Here is a 24,386-nt window from a genome sequence, read left to right on the forward strand (position 1 = left end):
ATGTTACCTTGCTCACACTCCAATAGCTAGTCTAGTAAAAACCACTGGTCTCCATTCTCTCCAATCTAGCACACTCTCACAAGCCTGCTGGATGCTCAAGCCTCTTCAACTCAAAGCCTCATTTACCCCCCCCCCCAATCCCTCCAACCCATCTTGAGACAAATCCTACTCTTCCTAACTTCAACAACAAATTTATAAATCCTCCAATGTCTAGTTTCTCTTTTTAACTTTAGGAATGTATACAGGAAAAGGGGTTACTAGCCCCTTGCTCCCGGCATTTTAGTCGACTCTTACGACACGCATAGCTTATGAAGGAAGAATTCTGTTCCACTTCCCCATGCAGATAAGAGGAAATAAGAACAAGAACTAGTAGGAAAACAGAAGAAACCCCAGAGGGGTGTATATTTGTATGACTGTACATGCAAGTGTAGTGTAACCTAAGTGTAAGTAGAAATAACAAGTCATGCCTGAAATCTTGCATGTTTATAAGACAGAAAAAAGACACCAGCAATCCTACCATCATGTAAAACAATTACAGGCTTTCGCTTTACACTCACTTGGCAGGACAGTAGTACCTCCCTGGGTGGTTGTTGTCTACCAACTTACTACCTAGGAAAATTTTATTTTATTATATGAGAGGTTTTTACAAAGTAAAAGTGATGCAAGGAGGAAGGAGTATATGGAGAGAAAAAGAGAGGCTAAGAGAGTGGTAAAGCAAAGTAAAAAGAGAGCAAATGAGAGAGTGAGTGAGATGTTATCAATAAATTTTGTTGAAAATAAGAAAAAGTTTTGGAGTGAGATTAATAAGTGGAGAAAGCCTAGGGAACGAATGGCTATGTTAGTTAACCCTTTGACTGTTTACATCATATATACGTATACGTCTTACGCGCCACTGCTTCTGACGTATTAATACGTGAAAATTCTAGCGGCTTCAAATCAAGCGGGAGAAAGCTGGTAGGCCCACATGTGAGAGAATGGGTCTGCGTGGTCAGTGTGCACCACATAAAAAAAATCCTGCAGCACGCAGTGCATAATGAGAAAAAAAAAACTGTTTTTTTTGGATTAAAACACCGACTTTGAGGTGTATTTTCGTATAGTATTTATCGTTGTATTCTCGTTTTCATGGTCTCAAGTGATAAAATGGAAAACATATTACAGAAATCGAGATGATTTTGATTACTTTCACGATGAAAACGACCTTGAAATTGAGCTCAAAGTAGTGGAAATGTTCGATTTTTACCAATGTTCAGGAGTAAGCAAATCACACCACGTCCAATACACGTCAACTGTGGAGTCTAATATTCTTTCACTAGTGCACTTATATTATTTATACCATTTTTGCAATAATGCAGTAGTCTGCATACCAGTAAATTTTGTATTTTTTGTATGAATAAAAAATCAAAATAGAAAGCAATAGTAATATAAGAGGGGCCTAGAGACGTGACTAATGAACAGAGGATATGTTATTTTAGTGCCAAGAATGTCTACATTGTTTATTCTGGACCCTATTTTGAAATTGGCATCTTTTTTAATTTGTGTGAAATTGGCCAAATTGCCAATTTCTGACCACTTTATTGGGTAGTTCAAATCAGTAAATGGGCGGTTTCTTGTACTCAACTAATAGATAAAATGGAGTTCTAAAGAAATAGCTATGAGTTTGGTCAACTGGAACAACGGAGCTGGCTAAAAACAGGGCTCAAAGTAGGCGAAATCTCCGATACGTATATGTCGCCGAGACCGCTAACTTCACAGGAGCCTAATTCCGTGAGTTTTCGACCAAATTTCATACTTTTGGTGTCATTACCATCGGGAAAAGATTCTCTATCATTTCATAAGAAAAATTTTTTTTTCCCCCAAAAATTTATCGACATAGAATGACAGTTTCAGAAAGGGGCCTGCGACAGTCAAAGGGTTAAAGATAGGAGAGCAGCGTTATTAACTGGAGAGTTAGAGGTATCGGGAAGATGGAGGGAATATTTTGAGGAATTGCTAAATGTTGATTGCTAAATGTAAGCTGTGATTTCATGTATAGGGCAAGGAGGAATAACATCTTATAGGAGTTAGGAAGAACCAGTTGTGAGTGTGGGGGAAGCGGGTAGAATGAAAGGGGTAAAGCAGCTGGGAGTGATAAGATAAAGATAGGAATGTTAAAAGCAGGTGGGGATATAGTTTTGGAGTGGTTAGTGTTTTTATTTAATATATTTTCAAATAGAGTTAGAGCTAAAGAAGGAGTAGCAATAAAGTTGAAGGATAAGCTATGGCAGGAAAAGAGGGACTACAAATGTATACATTCAAGGATTATGTGGAGTAAAATAAAGATTGGATGTGAAAAGTGGGTTATAGTAAGCGTGTATGCACCTGGAGAAGAGAGAAGTGTAGAGGAGAGAGAGAGATTCTGGGAAATGTTGAGTGAATGTGTGGGGAGTTTTGAATCAAGTGTGAGAGTAATGGTGGTTGGGGATTTCAGTGCTAAAGTGGGTAAAAATGTTATAGAGGGAGTAGTAGGTAAATTTGGGATGCCAGGGGTAAATGTAAATGGGGAGCCTTTAATTGAGCTATGTGTAGAAAGAAATTTGGTAATAAGTAATACATATTTTATGAAAAAGAGGATAAATAAATATACAAGGTATGATGTAGCACATAATGAAGGTAGTTTGTTAGATTATGTATTGGTGGGTAAAAGGTTGATGGGTAGGCTCCAGGATGTACATGTTTATAGAGGGGCAACTGATATATTGGATCATTATTTAGTTGTAGCTACAGTTAGAGTAAGAGGTAGATGGGAAAAGAGGAAGGTGGCAACAACAAGTAAGAGGGAGGTGAAAGTGTATAAACTAAGGGAGGAGGAAGTTTCGGGCGAGATATAAGCGACTATTGGCAGAAAGGTGGGCTAGTGCAAAGATGAGTAGTGGGGGGGTTGAAGAGGGTTGGAATAATTTTAAAAATGCAGTATTAGAATGTGGGGCAGAAGTTTGTGGTTATAGGAGGGTGGGGGCAGGAGGAAAGAGGAGTGATTGGTGGAATGATGAAGTAAAGAGTGTGATAAAAGAGAAAAAGGTAGCTTACGAGAAGTTTTTACAAAGCAGAAGTGTTATAAGAAGAGCAGAGTATATGGAGAGTAAAAGAAAGGTGAAGAGAGTGGTTGAGAGAGTGCAAAAGGAGAGCAGATGAAAGAGTGGGAGAGGCACTGTCAAGAAATTTTAATGAAAATAAGAAAAAATTTTGGAGTGAGTTAAACAAGTTAAGAAAGCCTAGGGAAAGCATGGATTTGTCAGTTAAAAACAGAGTAGGGGATTAGTAGATGGGGAGAGGGAGGTATTAGGTAGATGGCGAGAATATTTTGAGGAACTTTTAAATGTTGAGGAAGAAAGGGAGGCGGTAATTTCATGCACTGGCCAGGGAGGTATACCATCTTTTAGGAGTGAAGAAGAGCAGAATGTAAGTGTGGTGGAGGTACATGAGGCATTACATAGAATGAGAGGGGGTAAAGCAGCTGGAACTGATAGGATCATGACAGAAATGTTAAAAGCAAGGGGGGATATAGTGTTGGAGTGGTTGGTACTTTTGTTTAATAAATGTATGAAAGAGGGGAAGGTACCTAGGGATTGGCGGAGAGCATGTATAGTCCCTTTATATAAAGGGAAAGGGGACAAAAGAGATTGTAAAAATTATAGAGGAATAAGTTTACTGAGTATACCAGGAAAAGTATACGGAAGGGTTATAATTGAAAGAATTAGAGGTAAGACAGAATGTAGGATTGCGGATGAGCAGGGAGGCTTCAGAGTGGGTAGGGGATGTGTAGATCAAGTGTTTACATTGAAGCATATATGTGAACAGTATTTAGATAAAGGTAGGGAAGTTTTTATTGCATTTATGGATTTAGAAAAGGCATATGATAGAGTGGATAGAGGAGCAATGTGGCAGATGTTGCAAGTATATGGAATAGGTGGTAAGTTACTAAATGCTGTAAAGAGTTTTTATGAGGATAGTGAGGCTCAGGTTAGGGTGTGTAGAAGAGAGGGAGAATACTTCCCGGTAAAAGTAGGTCTTAGACAGGGATGTGTAATGTCACCATGGTTGTTTAATATATTTATAGATGGGGTTGTAAAAGAAGTAAATGCTAGGGTGTTTGGGAGAGGGGTGGGATTAAATTATGGGGAATCAAATTCAAAATGGGAATTGACACAGTTACTTTTTGCTGATGATACTGTGCTTATGGGAGATTCTAAAGAAAAATTGCAAAGGTTAGTGGATGAGTTTGAGAATGTGTGTAAAGGTAGAAAGTTGAAAGTGAACATAGAAAAGAGTAAGGTGATGAGGGTATCAAATGATTTAGATAAAGAAAAATTGGATACCAAATTGGGGAGGAGGAGTATGGAAGAAGTGAATGTTTTCAGATACTTGGGAGTTGACGTGTCGGCGGATGGATTTATGAAGGATGAGGTTAATCATAGAATTGATGAGGGAAAAAAGGTGAGTGGTGCGTTGAGGTATATGTGGAGTCAAAAAACGTTATCTATGGAGGCAAAGAAGGGAATGTATGAAAGTATAGTAGTACCAACACTCTTATATGAATGTGAAGCTTGGGTGGTAAATGCAGCAGCGAGGAGACGGTTGGAGGCAGTGGAGATGTCCTATCTAAGGGCAATGTGTGGCGTAAATATTATGCAGAAAATTCGGAGTGTGGAAATTAGAAGGTGTGGAGTTAATAAAAGCATTAGTCAGAGGGCAGAAGAGGGGTTGTTGAGGTGGTTTGGTCATTTAGAGAGAATGGATCAAAGTAGAATGACATGGAAAGCATATAAATCTATAGGGGAAGGAAGGAGGGGTAGGGGTCGTCCTCGAAAGGGTTGGAAAGAGGGGGTAAAGGAGGTTTTGTGGGCGAGGGGCTTGGACTTCCAGCAAGCGTGCATGAGCGTGTTAGATAGGAGTGAATGGAGGCGAATGATACTTGGGACCTGACGATCTGTTGGAGTGTGAGCAGGGTAATATTTAGTGAAGGGATTCAGGGAAACCGGTTATGTTCATATAGTCGGACTTGAGTCCTGGAAATGGGAAGTACAATGCCTGCACTTTAAAGGAGGGGTTTGGGATATTGGCAGTTTGGAGGGATATGTTGTGTATCTTTATACGTACTGTATATGCTTCTAAGCTGTTGTATTCTGAGCACCTCTGCAAAAGCAGTGATAATGTGCGAGTGTGGTGAAAGTGTTGAATGATGATGAAAGTATTTTCTTTTTGGGGATTTTCTTTCTTTTTTGGGTCACCCTGCCTCGGTGGGAGACGGCCGACTTGTTGAAAAAAAAAAAATGTATGGAAGAGGGTAAGGTACCTAGGGACTGGCAGAGCATGCATAGTTCCTTTGTATAAAGGCAAAGGGGACAAAAGAGTATGTAAAAATTATAGGGGAATAAGTCTGTTGAGTTGTAGGTAGTAGGTTGGTAAACAGCAACCGCCCAGGGAAGTACTACCGTCCTGCCAAGTGAGTGTAAAACGGAAACCGGTAATTGTTTTACATGATGGTAGGATTGCTGGGGTCTTTTTTTCTGTCTCATAAACATGCAAGATTTCAGGTACGTCTTGCTACTTCTACTTACACTTAGGTCACACTACACATACATGTACAAGCATATATATACACACTCCTCTGGGTTTTCTTCTATTTTCTTTCTAGTTCTTGTTCTTGTTTATTTCCTCTTATTTCCATGGGGAAGTGGAACAGAATTATTCCTCCGTAAGCCATGCATGCTGTAAGAGGCAACTAAAATGCCAGGATCAAGGGCCTAGTAACCCTTTCTCCTGTATAAATTACTAAATTTAAAAAGAGAAGCTTTCGTTTTTCTTTTCGGGGCACCCTGCCTTGGTGGGATATGGCCGGTTTATTGAAAAAAAGAAAAAAGTCTGTCGAGTATACCTGGTAAAGCATATGGTCGAGTTATTATTGAAAGAATTAAGAGTAAGACGGTGAGTAGGATAGCAGTGGAACAAGGAGGCTTTAGGAAGGGTACGGGGTGTGTAGATCAAGTGTTTGCAGTGAAACATATAGGTGAACAGTATTTAGATAAGGGTAAAAAGATTTCTGTGGCATTTATAGATTTGGAAAAGGCATATGATAGGGTGGATAGGGGGGCAATGTGGCAGATGTTGCAAATGTATGGAATAGGAGGTAGGTTACTGAAAGCAGTGAAGAGTGTTGATGAAGATAGTGAGACTCAGGTTAGAGTATGCAGGCAAGAGGGGGATTATTTCCCAGTAATAGTAGGGCTTAGACAGGGATTTGTGATGTCACTATGGCTCTTCAACATATGTATAGATGGGGTTGTAAGAGAAGTGAATGCTCGGGTGTTGGCAAGAGGTGTGGGGTTAAAAGATAAAGAATCTAATGCAGTGCGGGCTGTCACAGTCGCTCTTTGCTGATGATACTGTGCTTTTGGGAGATTTTGAAGAGAAGTTGCAGAGGTTGGTTGATGAGTTTGGTAGGGTATGTAAAAGGAGGAGGTTAAAAGTGAATATAGGAAAGAGTAAGGCGATGAGGATAAAAAAATAGGTAACAGAAGACTGGATATCAGACTGGAGGGAGAGAGTATGGAGGTGACTGTATTTAGATATATGGGAGTGGACATATCAGTTTATGGATCTAAGAAAGATGAAGTAAATCATAGAATTGATGAGGTAGAAAAAGGTGAGTGGTGCACTGAGGAGTTTGTGGAGACAAAAAGCTTTATCCATGAAAACAAAGAGGGGAATGTATGAGAGTATAGTTATATCAATGCTCTTGTGTGGGTATGAGGCATGGGTTGTGAATGTTGCAACAAGGAGAAGGCTGGAGGCAGTGGAGATGTCGTGTCTGAGAGTAAAATGTGGTGTGAATACAATGCAGAATCTGCAGTTTGGAGATTAGGAGGAGGTGAAGGATTACCAAAACTATTATCCAGAGAGCTGAGGAGAGGTTACTGAGATGGTTTGGACATGCAGAGAGGATGGAATGTAATAGAATGACTTAGAGTGTATAGATCTGTAGTGGAGGGAAAGCTAGGTAAGGGTCGGCCAAGGAAATGTTGGAGGGAGGGGGTAAAAGAGGTTTTGTATGTGAGGGGCTTGGACCTCCAGCAAGCACGCATGAGCGTGTTAGATAGGAGTGAATAGAGACAAATAGTTTTTAGGACTTGATGCACTGTTGGAGTGTAAGCAAGGTAACATTTATGAAGGGGTTCAGGGAAACTGGCAGGCCGGACTTGATTCCTGGAGATGGGAAGTCCAGTGCTGGCACTCTGAATGAGGGGTGTTAATGTTGCAGTTTTACAATTGTAGTGTAAGCATGCCTCTGGCAAGACAGTGATGGAGTGAATGATGAAAGTTTTTATTTTTTGGGCCACCCTGCCTTGGTGGGAAATGGTCAATGTATTCTTTGGCTTTAAAGAGTGCAGACATAGCTCCTTTGCATAAGGGAGGTAGTAGAGCACTAGCTAAAAATTACAGACCAGTAGCCCTAACCTCTCACATCATAAAAATCTTCGAAAGAGTGATGAGACGGCAGGTTACAAATTTCATGGACCAGCACAACCAACATAACCCAAACCAGCATGGTTTTAGAGCAGGACGATCATGCCTGTCACAGCTGCTGAACCATTATGACAGAATTACGGAGGCACTGGAAGACGACCAAAACGCAGATGTGATTTACACAGATTTTGCAAAGGTGTTTGACAAATGTGATCATGGAGTGATAGCGCACAAAATGAAGGCCATGGGCATTACGGGGAATGTAGGCAGATAGATTTTCAGTTTCCTAGCACACACAACACAAAAAGTAGTAGTGAACAGGGCAAGATCCATCATCAGTGAGGTCAAAAGCTCAGCACCCCAAGGCACTGTCCTGGCACCTTTGCTGTTCCTTATCCTTATAGCAGACATAGACAAAAACACCCGGCACACTTTTGTATCATCATTTGCAGATGACATTAAAATAAGCATGAAAGTCAGTACAGTAGAGGACACTGAAAAAGTATAGGAAGACATAAACAGGGTTTTCCAGTGGGCAGTGGAGAACAACATGACGTTCAATGGTGATAAGTTGCAGCTGCTTAGGTATGGAAAGAATGAAGAACTCAAAAGGAGCACTATATACAACACTCAAGAGGGTCACCAAATAGAACGTTAGGAACGGACCTTTCTTTTAAAGACCATGACAAGACAAAGATCACGACAGCCAGGAAGATGACAGAGTGGGTATTGAGAACTTTCAACACAAGGGAAATAATGCTGATGGTGACACCCTTCAAATCGCTAGTGCTCCCTCACTTAGAATATTGCTCAGTGCTGACGGCCCCATTCAAGGCAGGAGAATTATCGGAGCTGGAACAAATACAGAGAACACTTACGGCTCACACTTGAGCCAGTAAAGCACCTAAACTACTGGGAACGCCTGCAAGTCTTAAACATGTACTCATTGGAGCGGAGGAGAGAGAGGTACATGATAATATATACCTGGAAGGTACTCGAGGGCTTGGTCCCAAATCTGCACACTGCCATAACAACACACTGGAGTGAGAGATATGGGAGGAAGTGTAAAATAAACCCAGTGAGGAGCAGGGGTGCAGTGGGGACAATAAGGGAACACTGTATCAACATCTGGGGCCCCAGACTTTTCAACATCTTCCCAGAAGATATCAGAAACACTGCTGGAAAAAGTGTAGAAGCCTTCAAAAGGAAACTAGACAAGTATCTTTACCAGGTGCCAGATCAACCAGGCTGTGATGGATATGTGGGACAGCGGGCCTGCAGCAGCAACAGCCTGGTTGACCAGGCAAGCACCAGACAAGCCTGGCCCATGGCCGGGCTCAGAGAGTAGATAAACTCTCGAAACTCTTCAAAGGTATTAATAAAAAATAATGTAAACTATATTACCTATATACAGCAGAAAAAAAAAATTATTGTTATTTTTATTACTATTACTAGTTGTCCAATTTTTCTCCGTCCTCTCTAAATGCCCAAACCACCTCAACAGCTCCTTCTCATCCCTCTGAATTATACCTTTGACAACTAAACACTTCAAATTCTTGTATAATATTCACACCACACATTAATCTCAAACATGACATCTCCACTGCCTCTAGTCTTCTCCTTGCTCCAACATTCAGTACATATCTATTTTATTCCTCTCAAAAGTAAATCTCTTACCTGGATATCATAAATACAAACCTCCATAAAATAGGGGAAGGCCGAGTCACTGTAGAGAATATCTGCTAGTCGCACTGACCCGCTGGTGAGGACGTCAATTTGGTGTTTGAGGTAGTAATCGCTAGCCAGGAATTTTGGTAAAAATCTTGAAAATACAAAGAAAAATGGCAATTACCAGTAAGTGAGAAGTGACATCTTTGGTGAAAGAAGTGCATGTACAACACTTGGCTATCTTTACTGTGAAGATATTTCATCAACCAGTGCCTTTATCAGTCCAATCCAGAGAATAATATTGAAGACAGTGGAAGAAGGCATGAAGTAGTACTTTGAGGTGATTAGTCTGTCAGACTCAATAGTTGTTGTTTGGGACTGACCAACTCCTACAAGACCGATGGAATAATTCCCCTCAAGCTGCTGCTTCACATGATCTTCCATCTCCAGTATTTTATTTTTATTTATTTATTTATTTATTAATTTGAACATGATACAGAGAAGTACAAGGAATACAATTTTTAAAGTGCAGCATGCCAAAGCACCTTGTATGCAGAGCATTATGGGCAGGCTTAAAATTAACTTAAGATTAACTAAGCAATGATATATTCAGTGGTACAAAAATTATTGTAAAACATAACAATTTAATACAAATGAGTATTACAAAGACAGGTCATATGGTCATTTACTGTGTTGCTGTGTAATCACTAGAATGGAGTATTATGTTAGGTAATGAAGTTAAATAGTAACAAAGTTTGATTGGGTCACAGGTTGACATTTATGAGATACAATAATGAGATACATGTATGAGATACAATTTATGAGATACAATTATTCAGTATTTATTTAGTTGTGGGTGAGTAAGTGATTTTTGAGAAGAGACTTGAATTTATAAACAGACAGTGTTTCTTTTATATTCACAGGTAATGAATTCCAGATTTTAGGGTCTTTTATGTGCATTGAGTTTTTGCATAGCGTGTGATGGACACGAGGAACATCAAAGAGTGATTATTCTCTGTACTGGACTTAGAGAGCCACTGTCTGGTGAAACATCTCCACTACAAAGCTACCCAAATGTATTAATCATTCACTTACTGACTTTGTATACCATTAATCCCTTGACTGTCGCAGCCCCAAATCCTGAGGTGTCTCCTGGTGTCGCAAAATACCCCCCCAACCCCCTTAAAAAAAAAATTATTTTTTTCTTATGAAATGATAGAGAATCTTTTCCAGATTGTAATGACACCAAAAGAACGATATCTGATGGAAAACTGACGGAATTATGCTCTCACAAAGTTAGCGACCTCAGCAATATTTACGAATCGGCGATTTCGCCCACTTTGAGTCCTATTTTCAGCTAATTTCATTTTTCCAGTCAACCAAACTCATAGCTATTTCTTTAGAACTTCATTTTTTCTATTGACTGAGAACAAGAAACTGCCCATTTACTGATTTCAACTACCCAATAATGTGGTCAGAAATTTGCAATTTGGCCAATTTCACGAAAATTAAAAAATATGACAATTTCAAAATAGGGTCCAGAATGAACAATGCAGATATTCCTGGCTCTAAAATAACATTTTCTTTGTTCATCAGCCATGTCTCCAGGCCCCTCTGATATTACTCTTGCTTTCTATTTTGAATTTTTATTCAAACAAAAAATAGAAGATTTACTGTTATGCAGACTACTGCAATACTGTAATAATTGTATAAAAAATGTCAACCCATTCATGACTGCATATTAGAATGCCTATTTGGACATTTATTGGAATATGACATCATTTGTTTACTTTTGAACATCGGCAAAAATCAAACATTTCCCCTACTTTGAGCTCCATTTCTAGGTTCTTTTTATAGTAAAATCAATCAAAATCACCTCTATTTCTATAATATGCTTTCCATTCTATCAAATGAGACCAAGAAAACGAGAATACAACCATAAATACTATATGAAAATAGACCACAAAGTTCGCCTTTTAATTAAAAAAATGGTCAGTTTTTTCTCATTATGCACTGTGTGCTGCAGGATTTTTTATATGGTGCACACTGACCACACACCCATTCTCTCACGTGTGGCCCTACCAGCTTTCTCCTGCTTGATTTCAAGCTGCTAGAATTTATGAGTATACGTATATGCGTCAAACATGGTGGCTCGTAAGACGTATATATACGACTGAAACAGTCAAAGGGTTAACCCTTTGACTGTTTCAGGCCCCTCTCTGAAACTGTCATTCTATGTCGCTCAATTTTTGAAAAAAAAAAAATTATTTTTTCTTATGAAATGATAGAGAATCTTTTCCCGATGGTAATGACACCAAAAGTTCGAAATTTGGTCGAAAACTCGTGGAATTATGCTCCCGCGAAGTTAGCGGTCTCGGCGACATATGCGTATCGGCGATTTCGCCGACTTTGAGCCCAATTTTCACCCAATTCCATTGATCCAGTTGACCAAACTCATAGCTATTTCTTTAGAACTCCATTTTATCTATCAGCTGAGTACAAGAAACCTCCCATTTACTAATTTGGACTACCCAATATGGTGGTCAGAAATTGGCAATTTGGCCAATTTCACGCAAAATAAAAAAGATGCCAATTTCAAAATAGGGTCCAGAATAAACAAGGTAGACATTCGTGGCACTAAAATAACATATGCTCTGTTCATTAGTCACATCTCTAGGCCCCTCTTATATTATTATTGCTTTCTATTTTGATTTTTTATTCATACAAAAAAATACAAAATTTACTGTTATGCAGACGACTGCATTATTGTAAAAATGGTATAAATAATATCAGTGCACTAGTGAAAGAATATTAGACTCACCAGTTGACGTGTATTGGACGTGTGGTGTGATTTATTTACTCTTGAACATTGGTAAAAATCGAACATTTCCGCTACTTTGAGCTCAGTTTCAAGGTCGTTTTCATCGTAAAAGTAATGAAAATCATCTCTATTTCTGTAATATGTTTCCCATTTTATCACCTAAGACCATGAAAACGCGAATACAACGATAAATACTATACGAAAATACACCTCAAAGTCGGCGTTTTATTCCAAAAAAACGATCAGAGTTTTTTTTTTCTCATTAAGCAATGTGTGCTGCAGGATTTTTTTTATGTGGTGCACACTGACCACACAGACCCATTCTCTCACATGTGGGCCTACCAGCTTTCTCCCACTTGATTTGAAGCCGCTAGAATTATTGAGTATATATACGTCAGAAACATTGGCTCGTAAGACGTATTTATACGTCGAAAACAGTCAAAGGGTTAATATAACATAGCTTTAACACACCGGCCGTCTCCCACCGAGGCACGGTGACCCGAAAAATAAAAACACTTTATAAAGGCTTTATTATTTCAACAATTAGTAATTTATATAGGAATTGGGGTTACTAATCCCTTGCTCCCAGCATTTCAGTCACCATTTATGACATGCATGGCTTAGGAAGGAGGGATTCTTCTCCATTTTACCTTGGAGTATAACAGGGCTAAGCTTTGAAATGAGCTGAAGTAGGATAACAGCTCTTAGCATGTAAAATTAATGCGTTAAAAAAAACTATGTGGAAAGTGAGGCTCATGTTTGAGTATGTTAGAGAAAACGGAAATATTTTCCAATAAAAGTAGGCCTACAAGAGGGATGATGTCACCATAGTAGTTTAAACCTTCAGTACTCCAAGGCTCCATTAAGGAGGTGCACATTATATGTGAAACTGTTGTTATTGCCTCCAGCCAGCAGGGAAACTCATATCCTTAACTAACTGGAGAGCCCTGACTCATTCCCAAGGAAAGTGAGGAGATGAGATGTGAAGCAGTGCAATTCTGGATATGCAAGAGGGTCATTCACACTTGCTCATAAGTAGGAATAACAACTGTCTGGATTCACTTTCATATTTATAAAAATAGTTATGGCAAAAAGCCGTAAGAGTAAAAAGGTTTTATAAAAGGTCAGTCTACAATTTACTAGAAATACATCCAAATCCCTCCATTACTTACATGAACTAATGTGAAAAGGTAATATAAAATGAATGTGTTTGTAAAAGTAATGAGTGTTTAAATGTTAGAAAGATGGTGAATGTAATCACAACTTACTCTTGTTGCAAAGCAGTGATGACAATCTTCTGAGCTGGCACAAAGCAATCGGCATCAATATCTTCCTGTACAACAGAAATAGCTTTGAAAATGTTATATACAATGGCATCACTCACTCCCACCGAACATTCCGCCTCCTTGGCCAGATACTTGTTAAAAATTCTCATGGCATCATCTGCTATACTTTGTCTTAGTTTGTGAGCCTGGTGGGACACTGAGGCACTTGGTCGAGAGTTACTCCTCTCCTCCACACTACTGTCTTGCAACACACTCTTGCTGCACTCGGTTTCAATATTCTTTTTTTGGATGTATGCCTTTTCTTTTTTTCTAACACTAACTGGTTCTTGGTGAGAAGTTCGAGCCTGACAAGTTAACACATTCGAAGAGCTTCCATCAGGAGTGTTAAGGGGAGTAACGTCACTCGCATTTTTAATGCCACTTACCAGATCTGGCAGTATTAGATTTTTGTTCTGGCAGTGGCGGTTGTCTTTCAAGCAACCCAAACTAACTTTTCCAGGTGATTGTGTATTATAGACTTGACTATTACTCTCACAATATATTCCTTCATCTCTGTCTGGTGTTTTATTACAATTCTTTTCATTAAATTTATCAGCTACATTACCAACCATGGAAGTAGGTTTATCACAGGTATTTTGAAAATCTTGGCTACTAATACGCGTTATGGCAGCAGCTCTAAAGTTGTTGGTATCCAGCCAAAACCGCGCATACTTATCAGCACCCCAACCTTGAAGAAACTGCATGAAGTATGGTAGAGTAGAGGGACTGTTGAGAATGTCATCTATTGTCTTCACAAACTGTGACTCAACAACAAGAGGGTCTACTCTTTCTTGAGCTGCAAAGGTTGACCAAAATTAGATCCTTCTAATTTAAAAAAAAATGACACACAAACATGAATGCATAAAATATCTACCTAAATAATTCATAGATAACCAGCACCTAGGAGAGGAAACTTAGGACTTATTAAGTAATGGTTTGGGATATTGGCAGTTTGGAGGGATATGTTGTGTATCTTTATACGTATATGCTTCTAAACTGTTGTGTCCTGGGCACCTCTGCAAAAAACAGTGATTATGTATAAGTGAGGTGAAAGTGTTGAATGATGATGAAAATATTTTCTTTTTGGGGATTTTCTTTCTTTTTGGGTCACCCTGCCTCGGTGGGAGACGGCCAACTTGTTAAAAAAAAAAAAATCTCACTTACAGTTTTTATGATTAGATTTACTTAAAATATACAGAACATTAATGGGCTGACTAATTTTAAAAAGCTTCTGAGAAGAGTTCCTCATAATGGATATACAATCTGCCCCTAAAGTTTCTTTATTTAACCCTTTGAGGGTCGCCAGGCCCTCTCAGAGACTTGTTCTCAGGGCCGACAAAAATTAAAAAAAAAAAAAAAAAAATTTTATGAAAAGATAGAATCTTTTCCCGATCATAATGACACCAAAAGTATGAAATTTGATGGAAAACTTTCAGCCATACTAGTATGGCTGAAACCCCGAAAGGGTTAAAATGCACACAAGTCTCACACTATGAAAAAATACAATGCACATAAAGGGCCCGAAGATCTGGAATTCACTACCTGAACAGGTACAGGATCTCCTGACTACATACAAATTTAAGGCTATGCTTAAAAATCATCTCATCTTTCAATACTAACCAAACCAACCAAAACAACTTCTAAACAGTTTGAAGCAACTCTTCCAAATATTATATATGACCTCTAGTCTATTAAAACATCTGCCAATCCATGAAATATTACTGTTTGAACCATTAATTGTAATATTGTTTTTATTAACCCTTTGACTGTCGCGGCCGTATACATACGTCTTACAAGGTACCGTGTCCAACTTAAAAGTCTACGTAGTGTAGTGTATGTTTTGCTCCATTATTGTTCAAATTTCATTGTACAATCTCTTAGTATTTAAATAATCAACTACCTCATTTTGTGATTTTACTAGTAAGCATAAATCACCTTATGTGATTTTCTTATTTACTATTGTTCGCTTGAACATTAGCTGAATTGATACTTTCTCTGTCCATATTACTACCTCATATTTTTTTTAAATACTACAATTGATATTACTTACTAAAATTAATAAATATCATTTTTACTAAAATTTCAATTTACTCTTAACATTTTTGACATTTAATAACCATTACTTGACTAATTACCTTTACCTGTTTTAATACCACATTTACTATCCTAGATTACTCTTAATTACCTTGTACTGCCATATAACCTCAAGTATAACTACCAGTGCAATATTGAATGAAATAAACATTACTATTTCACTTTTTTGTAATCATTATTACTTACTAAAATTTTATTAAACACCATATTTACTACCAGTCAATTTTACTTTTGTACATTAAACATTATTTTATACTTCCCATAACATTTTGTTGCCAAATTTTCAAGTTTTTATATTCAACCCCAACCTTGTATTATCCTTTGTACCTGTGTACCTGGGTACCTGTCTACCATCTTACTATCATATTATAACCAAGACATTACCATTGTGATTTTTTACTATTATTCTTTTGTACTTTAATTGTGAATTTTATTTTGTCAATTTAAATCTATAGTTATAACCTTGATCTTGTCAACAACCCATACCAGACTCTAGTGCAATTGCAAGTACCATTTCAAATTGTATTTTCATATTATAAGTTTATATTATAATTCCTACCATCTGTCCATTTAACTTTGCTTACCATTACTTAATTTTAGTCCCTTTTATATTTTCTCCTTTATTTTAGCTTTATATAACTATCCTAGTTTATATATCCACAACTGTTAAAATAATCAAGGTGCTATTCTCAGGTGCTAAAGTAGAATAAGCTCACAATCTTGCCATTATATTCCAAAGCTCATTTATTCACAACCTATATTAGTCCCTTTTTATTATAATTTTAAACTATAATTATAACTTTAAAAAATTACCTTTATAGTACTACCTACTATCATATTCCCAAGCACTATTATATGATCATCACTTTATTTGTATTAGTCCCTTAGCTCATTATTTTACATTTGTTAAATAATTCAGGTGCTTTTTTTTAGCTTAAGACTATTTACTTTGTTTTATACTTAATTCTAACTATAGATTCACTACAAATCTTATGATTACAAGCATTGATCCTGATACCAACCTCTTATTTAATGACTTAAATGAATCAAACAGTTACTGTAATTACTACACTGCAGAACAATCAAAGGCACTTCTCAGTGCCAACAACAACATAACTATCTTTAACTACAATATCAGATCATTAAGCAAGCATTACGATGACCTCATAGCATTACTAAATTCCTTACATGCCAATATGTCCATCATTACACTAACTGAAACCTGGCTAAAGCCTGATAGTACAGATGTCTATGCCATTCCTGGTTACACAGCCATACACAACTGTAGGCCAGACCAACAAGGGGGTGGCACAGCCATATACTACTCAGACCAACTAGAATGTATCACTAATACTTGCACAAGGGATGAACATGGGGAATATATAATAGCTAAATTCAAATCCAAATACCTACAAAAACCTCTCACATTGATAAACATCTACAGAGTTCCACAGTCAAACATTAGCCAATTTAGTCAAAATCTAGGAAGTATGATAACTGATGCACGCATGAACAAAGATCACTTACTACTCTCAGGTGACTTCAATATAAATCTCCTGCAAGACCAGGACCCACACGTTACTGAATTCACAAACACAATGAGTAACTGTATGTTACTACCAACAGTAACAAAACCTACAAGAGTTACAGAGACTAGTGTTTCCCTACTTGACCACATCTGGACCAACACCATATCCCCTTTAAAATCAGGCATAATTACAGATAATACCACAGACCACTACCCTACTTTCCTCATAACAACTCTTGGTAAACTACCCCAAGACACTACTAAAGTCACCTTCAGACTTCACAATGAGGCAGCCATTAATAACTTCGCAACAGCATTAGCAAACATTGATTGGCACACTGAGCTAGAAATCTATACAGATATTGACGAATGTATTAATAATTTTCTAAAAAAGACCCAATACCTCTATAACAAGCACTGCCCTAAAAAAACTAAACAGATGACAGCAAAGAGACTGAACAGTCCCTGGCTAACACCCAGCATTCTCAAATCCATAAATACAAAACACCAATATGAAAAACAGTACAGAATGGGTCACATAACCAGAGACCAAACAAAACGTTACTCGTCAATCCTAACCAGCCTGATAAGAAGGGCAAAAAAATTGTATTATGAGAACAGATTATCCAACTTACGAGGTGATATAAAAAAGACCTGGAAAACACTATCTGAAATTCTGGGAACAAAAAAGATATCACGAAATAGCGAAATAAAATTAGCAAAATCAGATGAACCCCAACTCCCACCAACAGAAACAGCAAACAGACTCAATGATTTCTTCTCCACTATAGGACAAAACCTTGCCCATAAAATCCCAAGCTCAGATACCCCACCAAATAACTACCTCACCGGCAACTACCCGAACACACTGTTCCTAGCTCCGACTAACCCATACGAAGTCTCCCTTATTATCAATGCACTAAAAAACAAGGCAGGAGATTTAAGTACCTTACCACCCTTTATATATAAAAAAGTGTCACAAGTGCTATCTCCAATCATTGCAACACTCTTTAACAAATCCATTGAATCCTCCACCTTCCCTACAGTACTCAAAATAGCAAGGGTCACCCCGATCCACAAAGGAGGAGACCAAACAGAGTTGAATAACTATAGGCCAATATCCAACTTACACCCTCTCTCAAAAATCTTTGAAAAACTAATTCATAAACGAATCTACTCCTACCTTATCTCCCAGAACATACTCAACCCCTGCCAATTTGGATTCAGGCCTAATAAAAATACTAATGATGCTATTATACACATGCTAGAACATATATACACTGCAATAGAGAAAAAAGAAGTCCCACTGGGGATCTTCATTGACTTACGTAAAGCTTTTGATACAGTTGACCATGACTTGCTCCACGTAAAATTGTCACACTATGGTATAAGAGGGCACTCCCTCAATTACCTCAAGTCATACCTCAGCAACAGAAGCCAATATGTGTACGCAAATGGGGCAAACTCTTCTGCGCAACCAATTACAGTTGGTGTCCCACAGGGAAGTGTCCTTGGCCCTCTTCTCTTTCTCCTATACATAAATGACCTTCCAAATGCTTCGCAATTACTCAAACCCACACTATTTGCAGATGACACTACATACGTCTTCTCTCACCCGAGCCCAGTCACACTAGCCAATACTGTAAATACCGAATTACAGAAAATATCTACCTGGATGAGGACTAACAAACTTACACTAAACATTGACAAAACCTACTTCATTCAGTTTGGAAACAGAGCTACAGATGTCCCTCTTAACATAATGATAAACGGATCACCTATCACAAAGCTAACAGAGGGAAAATTCTTAGGAATCCACCTTGATAATAGACTCAAATTTCATACACATATACAACAAATTTCTAAGAAAATTTCCAAGACTGTAGGCATACTATCGAAGATACGGTACTATGTTCCACAGTCAGCCCTCCTGGCCCTATATCACTCTCTTATTTACCCCTATCTCACCTATGGAATTTGTGCATGGGGCTCAACAACAGTTAACCATCTCAGACCACTAATTACCCAACAAAAGGCTGCAGTTAGAATGATAACAAATTCTCACTACAGGCAGCACACTCCACCAATATTCAATACACTAAACCTACTCACCATACAAAACATCCATACTTATTACTGCACCTATTACATACATAGAACACTTAACTCTGATATTAACCCTCCCCTCAAACATCTCCTTGCCAACCTCAACAGAACACATGACCATAACACAAGGCACAGATCACTCTTTGATGTTCCTCGTGTTCATCTCACACTATGCAAAAACTCAATGCACATAAAAGGCCCTAAAATCTGGAATTCATTACCTGTAAATATAAAAGAAACACTTCCTGTTTATAAATTCAAGTCTCTACTCAAAGATCACTTACTCACCCAAAACCAAATAAATACTGAATAACTGAACCTTATAAATTGTATATCTTAAATGTTTCTCACAATTATATCACATAAATGTTAAACCTAAAACCCAATCTAACTTTATTATTTTTTAAATACACTACCTAACAGAATCCTTCATATGACCTGTCTTTGTAATACTCACTTGTGCTTTATAGTAATCTGTTTACATTAATGTTTTATCACTGACTTCATCATTGCTTAATTAATCTTAAGTTAATTTTAAGCCAGCCCGTAATGCTATGCATAGTATAAGTGGCTTTGGCATACTGCTCTTATCTGTATTTTTTTGTACCTCTGTATGTGTGCACAAATTTATAATAAATAAATAAATAAATAAATAAATATATACTCATAAATTCTAGCGGCTTCAAATCAAGCAGGAGAAAGCTGGTAGGCCCACATGTGAGAGAATGGGTCTGTGTGGTCAGTGTGCACCACATAAAAAAAATCCTGGAGCACGCAGTGCATGAGAAAAAAAAAACTCCGACCGTTTTTTTTAATTAAAATGCCGACTTTGTGGTCTATTTTCATATAGTATTTATGTTTGTATTCTCGTTTTCTTGGTCTCATTTGATAGAATGGAAAACATATTATAGAAATAGAGGTGATTTTGATTGATTTTACTATAAAAAGAACCTAAAAATGGAGCTCAAAGTAGGGGAAATGTTTGATTTTTGCCAATGTTCAGAAGTAAACAAATGATGCCATTGTCCAATAAATGTCCAACTAGCCATTCTAATATGCAGTCATGAATGGGTTGATGTTATTTATACAATAATTACAGTATTGCAGTAGTCTGCATAATAGTAAGTCTTCTATTTTTTGTTTGAATAAAAATTCAAAATAGAAAGCAAGAGTAATATCAGAGGGGCCTGGAGACATGACTGATGAACAAAGAATATGTTATTTTAGAGCCAGGAATGTCTGCATTGTTCATTCTGGACCTTATTTTGAAATTGTCATATTTTTTAATTTTCGTGAAATTGGCCAAATTGAAAATTTCTGACCACATTATTGGGTAGTTGAAATCGGTAAATGGGCAGTTTCTTGTACTCAATCGATAGAAAAAATAGAGTTCTAAAGAAATAGCTATGAGTTTGGTCGACAGGAACAACGGAATCAGCTGAAAATAGGGCTCAAAGTGGGCGAAATCGCCGATTTGTAAATATCGCCGAGGTCGCTAACTTCGCGAGAGCATAATTCCGTCAGTTTTCCATCAAATTTCGTTTTTTTTGGTATCATTACAATCGGGAAAAGATTCTCTATTATTTCATAAGAAAAAGTAATTTTTTTTTTAAACTTTGCGACACCAGGAGACACCTCAGGATTGGGGGTTGCGACAGTCAAGGGGTTAAGTGCAGCTTCAAGATAATTATTTTCATAAACCTCCACCTTTACCTCACATTAGTATTAAGATAAAATAAAGATTTATTAAAAGGTTAACCACTCTCATCTTGTCTAGACATAAGTAGTTATTATGTACTAGGATCAGTCTGCCCGAAGTGTTCCGGCATGATAGTGGCTTTCTTTGTACTTAACAAATCAAAATTGTAATTATACATTGCACCCTTTGCAAAGAAATAAAATCTTTATTCTTTTATTCTTTATTCTTTAAAATTTAAATATTTTTCTTTCACACTTCATCACATATAGAGATGACATAAATCCACTCACCAACATCACACATAAAACACTGTTTGTCACATATAGAGATGACATAATCCACTCACCAACATCACACACAAAACAATGTTTGTCACATATAGAGATGACATAATCCACTCACCAACATCACACACAAAACAATGTTTGTCACATATAGAGATGACATAAATCCACTCACCAACATCACACATAAAACATTGCTCATCAGCTTGAGTGATGGTGTACGGTGCTGTCCGAATGATCTGGGTGGAATTCATGACAGGAGCACCTGCATCCTGGGATGCATACTGGGCACCTTGTTGACCAGCCTGTGGTGGGAGACCTCTCCTGGCATAGCTCACATGATTGGGACTCCCTCCTCCACTGCCTCCCCCACCTGTAACAATTCAATAAAAATCTAGTGAAGATCAACCTCAAATGGAAAAAAAAAATATGTATTTCAGTCGCTGTGTGATCCCTAAAAGGTACCCTTGTATTGCATAACCACAGCTCCTTCTATATCAATGCATGAGAAAAGACAGTACAGAGTGTGGCATAAGTTTCTCAAGTAGTTAAATACATGTATTTGTGTTGAAGATCTGATGTGAATCAGAAGATATATTCACATTATCACCAATGTCTTGATTTCTTCAGTAAAAGTGCCAAATTTTGGATATACACAGCCCAAAACTAAACCAAACATTCAACTACAAAACATGAGTTTTGAAGCCAGCTGAAGAAGCACTCTCTCTCTTGCTATCTTAAGAGACCAATATCCTTAAATATATCAGGAGATTAAGCTCAAAGTCACTCACATTTTACATTAATAAGTTATCAGCAGTGAAGAGTTAAACTGCTTCAATTCCAAACCTTTTAGAAACTGCAGCAAGATATTCCATTTACTGACTGTTAGCAATTTTGTATACAAAGTTGAGCTTCAAATGCTTTCATCCAGGCCTACATATTCTTTTGGATCCAGATCCAAAATAAATGTCCCCTTCTCATTTTGGCAAATTTATAATGTTTTTCATTTTTTGTTATGGCAGAATACCATGAAGAACAGCAGTGGTCTACCTTACATTATACAGGAGCTAAATATGGGACCTTGTTTGCTGGAGTAATCAGGCACTGCAGTCTATACAGGAGCTTTAACTTGGCAATTTTTTACTACTGTTCACTATCAATTATCCTCATATGAATAATAATAATTATACTATTTTTATTTCATCATAAGAACATAAGAAAGAAGGAACACTGCAACAGGCCTACTGACCCATGCAGAGCAGGTCCATGTCCCCCCCTTAGATTAGACCAATGACCCACCCTCCGGATTATCCCAATGACCCACCCAGTCTGGTCATCCCCACTCAAGGATGGAGCACTGTACCAGACCCAGCAGCACAAGCTAGTCAGGTCCAACTCACACCCACCCACACCCACTCATGTATTTATCTAACCTATTTTTAAAACTACACAACGTTTTAGCCTCAATAACTGTACTCGGGAGCTTGTTCCACTCATCCACAACTCTATTACCAAACCAGTGCTTTCCTATATCCTTCCTGAATCTGAATTTTTCCAACTTGAAACCATTGCTGCAATTGATGCAATGTTTGTACTGAGATGGTTGACATTTTGGTGTGCTTGCAGAAATCCCCTTGTTATAACAGAGCATTTTATGCATGGATCACAGGATATACCTTCACTGAAGTTACTGTTCAAATGGGCTTCTCATTACAAGGTATATTATGAACCATTTTCAGTTTACCTTTTGAGCTCAAAGCTTGGTTGGAAGTGAGTCCTCAGCTCACAACCTGAGGGCACTTCCTTACACCTGCTGCCTCTGTTCACCTAGCAGTAATAGTTAGCCAACTGTTGTAGGTTGTATCCTGGAGGACAAGATTATAAGACCCCAATGAAAATAAGACAGACAGTACCTAATGACACACTGACTTTGACTTTACTGGGTTATCACAGGGCTCAAACACAGAGCCTGGTGGAAAAATGGCCTCCTAACATTACTGTTGTGAACAGGAGCACCAACCTGTTCAGTGACAATGTTGTTCACCACTTTAGAAAATTTTTGAAAAGCCGTGAAAAGCAGACAACACTGGACAGCTTCTTTAGCAAAGATAAAAATCAGATGCTAGTGAATTCCCAACATCTTCAAGTGCTACTGCACAGAGACTGAGAAGAGAAAAATCACCAGACGGGCAGTTACCTGATGTTTTTATGGAAGGTGACAACCTTTCCAAACATTAATCTCTCTCCACCTCCCTCTTAGGCCATCAGCACTCCTCAGTAAAGGCAAAGTGCAGTTAAATTTTCATTTTTTTTCAAGTATTTTTTTTTTTTTTAGTTTTCATGTACAATTTTATGCATGCAAATATTATTATACAGGTTTAAATAAGCAATATTTTCACTTAAAATATTTTATAACTGGTATTTTTTTGGGGTCTGGAATGGATTAATCTAGTTTACATTATTTCTTATGAGAAAAATTGATTCAATATTTGTACAACTCACTACAGTACTTGAACAACCTTCTGGAACAGATTAATTTTCAATGTCAAGATACCACAGCATATATATAAAACATTAAACTCAAATATAAACCCTTCTCTCAAACTTCTCCTTGATCAATCAATCAAGTTTATTCTCTATAAGGATTACAATGCAGGGTTTACAGATTTTGGTTATTGGGTGGTTTACATGTAATAAAATACTAATTACAGAGGGGGCCACTAGGACACCTAGCATGGCTAGGCATTTCGGGCAAACTTTGATTAATTCTTAACCCTAAATTATTACAAATTATGGAGTAAGTTGACTAAATACTAAGTGACTAAATACTAGTTTGTGAGTTTAGCAATGTGAATGCTTTTGTTTTGGCACAATACACAGTTTCTATATTCTATACAGGCAAACTTATGACTAGTTAGGAATCATTATTTTAAGATTAAGATTCGTATTTCTGTGCTTATAGTCAAATGGGTGAGTGATTGAGTGTAAGTGTGAACCACCAGGTGGTTTTTATGTACAGTGGACCCTTGAGTTTTGGCGGCATCGACTTTCGTGAAATCCGACTTTCGGCAAGTTTTTTCGGCAAAATTTGGCCTCGCGGTTCGTGATTAGACTCGTGATTTGGTGACTGTCTGGTACCCTTCCGCCTGTCACCACGCACACAAAGCCAGTCTCCCATGCCATTCACGCTCAGTGTGCCATTGTTTACCAACATGTGACCATCACCCTGCGGGTTCATACGTAATAATCCATTGTTTTTTGTGATTGCAACTGCTAAATAAGTCACCGTGGGCCCAAGGAAAGCTAGTGCAAGCCTTTTGGTAAAGAAAGTGAGAGACACGATTGAATTCAAGAAGGA

At 37.7% G+C, this 24,386-nt stretch overlaps 1 protein-coding gene across 1 annotated transcript in view; it reads right to left on the minus strand.

The window, feature by feature from the left end:
• pkaap (A-kinase anchoring protein pkaap) overlaps window positions 1–24,386 on the minus strand; it is a 71,973-nt gene that overhangs the window by 21,509 nt on the left and 26,078 nt on the right. Inside the window, exons 2-4 of the mRNA XM_053792720.1 lie at window positions 21,204–21,401; window positions 13,261–14,113; window positions 9,202–9,325 (exon numbers count right to left, since the gene is read on the minus strand). Coding sequence (XP_053648695.1) covers window positions 9,202–9,325; window positions 13,261–14,113; window positions 21,204–21,401 — 1,175 coding nt within the window. The remainder of the gene's footprint in view (window positions 1–9,201; window positions 9,326–13,260; window positions 14,114–21,203; window positions 21,402–24,386) is intronic.

The sequence above is a fragment of the Cherax quadricarinatus genome, chromosome 81, assembly GCF_038502225.1.
Source record: "Cherax quadricarinatus isolate ZL_2023a chromosome 81, ASM3850222v1, whole genome shotgun sequence".
In the NCBI taxonomy this organism is placed as follows: domain Eukaryota; kingdom Metazoa; phylum Arthropoda; class Malacostraca; order Decapoda; family Parastacidae; genus Cherax; species Cherax quadricarinatus.